Source organism: Anastrepha ludens, chromosome 6 (assembly GCF_028408465.1).
Source record: "Anastrepha ludens isolate Willacy chromosome 6, idAnaLude1.1, whole genome shotgun sequence".
Classification (NCBI taxonomy): Eukaryota; Metazoa; Arthropoda; class Insecta; order Diptera; family Tephritidae; genus Anastrepha; species Anastrepha ludens.
The window spans coordinates 24,665,222-24,672,806 of NC_071502.1; the positions used below are offsets into that span (position 1 = coordinate 24,665,222).

The 7,585-nt window shown below is 35.6% G+C and overlaps 1 protein-coding gene across 1 annotated transcript; it reads right to left on the reverse strand.

Moving 5' to 3' along the window:
- Positions 1–2,470: 2,470 nt before the first annotated feature.
- On the reverse strand, positions 2,471–3,057 carry LOC128865892 (coenzyme Q-binding protein COQ10, mitochondrial-like). Its single transcript, XM_054106286.1, has 3 exons — positions 2,993–3,057; positions 2,730–2,831; positions 2,471–2,663 (listed from the first exon to the last, which is right to left on the reverse strand). Exons 1-3 carry the CDS (start codon positions 3,055–3,057, stop codon positions 2,471–2,473), a joined length of 360 nt encoding a protein of 119 aa, XP_053962261.1.
- Positions 3,058–7,585: the final 4,528 nt, after the last annotated feature.

Consider the following 7,585-nt stretch of genomic DNA (forward strand, 5'->3'; position numbering starts at 1 on the left):
AAGCATTCACCAACAGCTTCAATTTGATATCCATATTGTACAAACACATTCTAGGGTCCACGTTTTGGTCTCTATTTCGAGACCCTAGTCACGGAGCGGATGGAAATACTCTGAACTAAAGCATTCACCGACAGCTTCCATTTGATACCCATATTGTACATACACATACGAAGGTTACCGGGGTCCACGTTTTGACCTATATCTCGAGACCCTATCTACCAATAGGTATCCAAACTATACGGAAACCATCTTCAATACCTCCTTAACAATGTGTGTAAGTTTGGTTTAATTCGGTTCAAAGACACGGCGGGTCCACGTTTTGGCATATATTTCCAGACCCTAGTCATCAATAGGTATGAAAATTACCCCGTATTAAAGCACTTATCAACAGCTTTCATTTGATATCCATATTGTACATACACAACCAAAGGTTACCCGGGTCCACGTGTTGACCTATATCTCGAGACCCCAGTCACGGAGCGGCATAAAAAATACTCTGGACTAAAGCATTCACCAACAGCTTCCATTTGATACCCATATTGTACATACACAACCAAAGGTTACCCGGGTCCACGTGTTGACCTATATCTCGAGCCCTATTTCCAAAATAAAATATAATCCATGTTACTCGTGGATGATGTAGCTTTCGAATGGTGAAAGAATTTTTAAAATCGGTCCAGTAGTTTTTGAGCCTATTCATTACAAACAAACAAAGTTTTGCTCTTTATAATATTAATATAGATGTATTAAACTATGTTAATGTAAATTTTTATTAAAAAATATTGAAAATTGACAAATTTATGTAATTAAACGTAACGAGTTAAAAACAAATGATTATTAAAAAATATTGAAAATTGACAAATTTTTTTTTTTTTTTTTTTTTTAGAATAATTCGCAAGCTCGTCCAGCAAGACCCATATCGACTAAGAAAATAAACTTCGATACTGAATGAAAAAGTTCTGTCTGAATGTGTTTCATTAGAACAACCAACTGTCTTTCAAATCGCAATAACGGTAGTTAAGTATTGCACGTTCATAGCTTTAATAGTTTACCGATAAGAAAGTTAACCCTTAACGACCGCTACATCCCTGGTTTGTTGACCACATAAAATTATAAATCAAGTAAATATATTGAATTAATATCAAAATAAATCAGATTAATGTTTAGTTAAAGTTTTCATTCTTATAAACGTTTCAGAATTTCACCTCTAATTTCCCCGGCGTCTTATTGGCGAGTATTACAAAAAAGCTCTCGGCCGTTAAGAGTTAATATCATCCATCCACTCATACATTTTACCCAGGAACTTAAAAAAGCACGGTTGTTATACCACAAAAAGGAACTGTAACAGTTTGGTTATTATTTCTTGTTTTAAAATGTTTATTTACAATAGACTTAACCACTAATTTAATAAATTTGTTATATTTGAGTAATTTTGTTTGAAAAAGATACACACCTCAGCTCTGGGTACTGTCGGTGAGGCTTTTTTTTCTTGTTTGCTTATGATTACCATGTAAAGCTATGTACAAAATAGTGTGATCTCGTGTGAACTATAAGTAAAAATATACTTATGTATGTATGCACTTATGTACAAATGTATGTATAAGTTTAACAATGATATTTTTGCAATATATAATAATAATATATAATATAATATATAATATAATAATAAAAGTATATAAATAAAAATAATCAATCACACAAAAGTACTTGAATACGGAGTTATTTATGTTTAACTTGTTCATTGCGTCTTGGTCAAGATCTTCGCCATAATATAAGCGATTTAATTGAAGGTGGTCCGTGCGGTCGTTCAGCTTCCGCCACAAGAGCATGGTCCATTTGATCGCAAATTAAATCGAAAAAAAATCCTGTGCTGGTAAAATCCGTATGCACCGATGGAACATTATTCAATTATTTGCTTAACAATTGGCGATTTAGTCCCGCTCTGAAGGATATTCCACAATCTTGTGTTGTCGATTTCAAACTAACTTTCGAATGCAAACCGCTGATACACAGCAATATTGCTGTGAAAGTTACTTTGAAATCGAACTATTATAAGTTTGTGCCATACGTGAAAAAATCACTCGTACACAGTAAGCGTAATGACGGCTTCAAGGCTGACTTAATTGTCGGTTTCCCACCGCTGAACGAAAGTTATACATCAAACGTTTCGCTTCAAAATCCTGTGCTGGTAAAATCTGTATGCACAGATGGAAGATTATTCAACTATTTGCGTAACAATTGGCGATTTAGTCCCGGTCTGAAGGATATTCCACAATCTTGTGTTGTGGATTTCAAAGTAGATTTCGAATTCAAACCGTTGATACACAGCAATATTGCACAGCAATATTGCTGTGTATTCGAAAGTTACTTTGAAATCGACAACACAAGATTGTGGAATAGCCTTCATAGCGGGACTAAATCGCCAATTGTTAAGCAAATAATTGAATAATGTTCCATCGGTGCATACGGATTATACCAGCACAGGATTTTGAAGCGAAACATTTGATGTATAACTTTCATTCAGCGGTGGGAAACCGACAATTAAGTCAGCCTTGAAGCCGTCATTACGCTTACTGTGTACGAGTGATTTCTTCACGTATGGCACAAACTTATAATAGTTCGATACGTCGGCGACCACATCATACATTTCTTGCATCGAGTATCTGCAAATTTGCGAAACGCCAACTTAAGTGAGTAATAGCGGATACAATACACATCTGCACGCTTACCCAATTAACTCCTTTTTGGCATATTCCCGGTTCTTGTTTGTCAGATCACTAAAAGCGAAGAAGTCTCGTTGAGGACAGTTCACGTTTCTGCCGGCAGCTGTGCTACAAAGAGAAGTAAACAAACTTGAAAAAATTAAGTTGCGAATTGCGATTTCCATATCGAGTTCATGTAGACACATTCGAACTGGTACGATATGCTTTGGTAGGGGGGTTATATAATTTTCATTGAAATTAGATTTTTGTATGAAATAAGTAATACTTACAATTGTGTGTAGGTGCAACCGATAAGTTGCCTATTTGCCAGCAACAATTTTGCGTTCTTGAACATTACGCCACAAAAAATTCCACAGCTACGTGTGAACGATCTGCCCATCTGGAATTCACTATTTACACTATTGAAACAATAACACACGAATTGTTTTTTTTTTTTTTGTGCTTTGAAAATTTATTATTATTTAAAATTTTTATTTTCGTGTTCTCCGTACTCAAGTTCAATAATGAATCATGACAACTGATTCCATTTTTTTCAATGAGGTTATGATGTCAGTGAAGGAAATATTTCTGCCGGTTTCACAGTAGTTTCTGTGAAGTGAATTTTAAAGCGTGTATATGTAAAATATCTTATAACTCAAGAACGGGTTCACCTATCCAAACCAAATTTTTAGGCTTTCTTTGGACTATTCAGTAGATGGTTTGTGTTTTGAAATTTTAAGAATCGGATACCAGGGTCTCGAGAAATAGGCCAAAACGTGAACCCGGGTAACCCTAGCATATTCTAGGGATCAGAATAAGAAATTTTGCCGAAGGAACCATACCTCTAAAACGATTTCTGATGTCCCCCAATATGGGTCGAACTTTTTAGTTTCTTTTCTATAACTCACATTCATTCATTTACATATGTTCTGACTAAATAAATTTCTTAAGAGAAAAAATAGATAATATTATAAATAAATAAAAATAAAGAAAATAAAGAAAAAACATAGCCATTTAGCTGATTTTTTCATGTAAAGGCCAAAAATGGTGATATTTTGAAATTGGGGGACATCAGAATTCGTTTTAGAGGTATGGTTCCTTCGGTAAAGTTTCTTATTTTGATCCCTAGAATACGATTTTCATAGAGCAATGAGCGATTTTTAAATCGACCCGCCCTACTGTACATGCAATGCTGTGCCTATGAATGTGCACATATGTACATACACACAACATATATACATATATCCGCATATATACATACATACAGCTGCGGTCAATATAATAGCACCACGCACAAATTTATACTGACTCCGTTTACATCTGTTTAACTGTTGGACCGATTCAACTCAAAACAAAATAATAAATTCTTTGATGTTAATGGTTTATTATCATAAGAATATAATTATTTGGATTTTTTCAACAGTTTATAATACGCTAATTAATTTAAACAAAAACCTTAAAAACTACACAGTCAAAATAATAGCACTTCAGTTCATTTTTAACAAAAGTTAGTGGTCTTTGTTAAAATAAATAAAAAATTTCACTCAGATATCTTGTAGATAAATTAATTGTATGGTTTAATACTTTGTCGCGTGCCCTTTGTTTGCTATTACCGCGGCACAACGCCTTCCCATGGAATCCACTAAATGCTGGCATCTTTCAACTTTGATGGAACTCCAAATTTTCTGCACAGCCTCCCAGAGCCCTTCAACGCTTGTTGGTTTTATTGTAGATACACCCTTCTTTATGGCCGTCCACAGATTTTCTATAGGGTTCAAATCTGGGGACTGTGCAGGCCACTCCATTACATTGATAGAGTTATCGTTGCACCATTTTTTTGCCATTTTGCTAGTGTGTTTGGGGTCATTGCCTTGCTGGAAGATCCACACCAGCGGAATTTCGTAGGAAGCATACGGCAGCATAATTTCATCAAGAATTTTTACATAAACCGATGAATCCATAACGGTTTTGATCCAATATATAGGACCCACACCTTGAAATGAGAAGCAACCAGATACCATAATACTATGATCTCCATGTTTGATTGTTTTTGCTGTGAATTGTGGCTTGTATTCGCTGTTAGGTGGCCTACGGACGAAACATCTGGAACCCTTTCCACCAAAAAGAACAATTTTGGATTCGTCAGTCCATAGCACATTTCTCCACTTTTCCTTTGGCCAATTTAGATGTGCTTTAGCAAAAGATATCCGTTTAGCAACGTGCTTAGAGGAAAGGAGCGGCACTTTTCGAGGACTACAGGCATTGAGGCTGTTGTCTCGAAGTCTGCGGCGAATAGTTTCCACGCTTGCCGGCACATCCAATGTTTTTTTGAGCTCTGTAGCTGTCATAAAGGGATTTGCTTTAGTCGTCCGTACTAACCGCTTTACCATTAAGGATGACAAAACTCGCTTCCTACCACGGGATTCAATTTTTTCCTCATATCTTAGGGCATTTATTATCATTTTATTGGAACAGCCCAGCAATTCCCTTATTTGGGAATATGATTTACCCTCGGACACAAATTTTTTTAAATTTCGTCAACTTTCATGTTTGTATAAATTTAACTTGACCTATTCCATTGCGATTCCATTTACCTCCTCCTCTATATCCATACAAAATATCTATCAAACAAATAAAATTAAAATTTTGTTTTGAAAATTGCAACCAGTACATCAGTATTTTCTTATGACGTTCTCACGTTAAACTATCGTCAGTAAACCGACTTACAGACTTACTTTTTTACTTGTAAGAATTTGCAAGTGAGAGAAACAGTTAAACGCAAAGTAAAAATAAACACGAATTAAAATTTTTCGAATTGAGACAAAATTCTAAATTTAAATTAAAAAAATTGATTAAAATGGAGTATCTAATTTAGATATCCTATATTAAATAGGAATCGGTCAATCATGTAGAGGCATGCACTTCTGAACCACAGCTTCCAGTCACCGCTGCTGCAGTTTGCGAAATGCAAATCGAAAGCATTGAAGATATCTTTGGTGTTTTATGCTTGCACTTCTTGGTTATTAACTAATTTGGCAATATATGTATGTATATCATATACTTGCATAGGGGGCGTCCATAAATTACGTGAGATGTTTAAGGGGGGGAGGGGGTCGAGCCAAATCTCATCTAATCTTACGATGGAGAGAGGGGGGGTCTCGGCAAATATCACGCAATTTTTTTCTGATTGAAACAAAAAAATTGTACATGCTTAAGATTTAATCTCAAACGTAATCGTAGTATGATTAAGATCATTCACTAATTCGTTCAAAAGAAAATAATTTCATTCATACTTCGACGTTATACATTACTACTGTCAAACCACCATATTTGTTTTATACCAAATAGCTCAATTTAATCTGAATTTGCGGTACAGTGTAGCCCGTCGGTTGTTTTCGCGCCACTATGAGCCGAACGCCCTATCACTCAGGTTGACGTTTGACAATTCCGGACTTTAAAGAACATGACGGAAAATCATTTGCTCCATTTCTAATACGCGTACCGATTCAACCGCTGAATGCCTGCATCAGCACGCCTATTGATCTCTATTGCCCAAGTATACGTGATGATTTAGAGAAAATATGCTGCAGTACATGCGGTATTTACTTCGCATCTATCACAAGACCTGCAGAGCACAGGAGAGCAGCTCACATTGCACCAGCTAAGCAAGCGCGTATGTGCCGCAAAGTGCGACCCTCACGGATTGTCACAAGACGAGCTAATGAGTTACTGTGCGCAAGCGTCAACGGCTTAGAGTGGCTAGATTAGAACGAAGTTGAAGGAGCACATGATTTTACTGAAAATCATATGGACATGTTGGTCCCAATAGTCTCTCTTGAAACCGCGCATGATTCTCCATGGACTGAATTAGAGTAGATATTCTTTTTTTAATCGCAGTAGTTACGATTTAAGTCTTCTATTGATAAATTTTTATTACACTTATAACTCTCAGCAATATTGATTACTAGTCTTAACTAGTCGTAAATAAAAGCACGAAGCAATTTTTTTTTCTTTTTACAATAACAATCCAACGCGTTTACATAAGAAACCCACATTTTGAAAAATCTCACGTGAGATTGGGGGATGGGGGAGGGGGTTGAATAAAATCTCACGATACCTCACGTAATTTATGGACGCCCCCATACATGCATATACAGCAGCAAGGAAAATATATAGAAAGCTATGATTGCCACAACAATTCAATTGAAAATTTAATGTTCTTCATCTGACATCGTTGATGAAATAATATAATTAGAATAAATTATTATGGACGAAATAAATCATGTGGTGCTAGGGTCGTTATTTTGCATTATATTTGCTTTATTTTTTAATTTTTTTTTTTTAATTTTATTTTTTTTACTTTTTGTGACTTCTTCCCGTCAACAATTTAATAAGGTGAGCTTGCAAATTTTTACTGCTTTGCGTTCATTTAATTTTTTTTATTTTTCTCTTTGAGAGCGAATTCTCGGAAATTAAGGGGGAACGCCACTGTTTGGGGCCAAAAAATAGTCGATTTTTGTGATTTTTTTTTTTTTGTAAGTAGGAAAGATTATTCGAGGACCGAACAAAAGGCAATTTATTATATCGCACCCTAAATACAAAAGGGGCACAACTCTAAATTTTCCACACTCGAGCTTGACTTGTTTACAGTAGCACAGAAACCAAACTATGTGATATATCACGCTGAAATTTGCCATGTAAGCTTATAACAGTCCTACCAAAAAACAAAAAAATTATTTTTGCCATATGTCATCCGCGGACCGTTTTATTGATACCGTCTCGTTCATATTTGAGCAGAACGTACATTTTGAGTTGTGACCCTTTTGTATTTAGGGTGCGATATACTAGCAAACCCGGCCCCCTTCGCTGGGCACACTAAAATA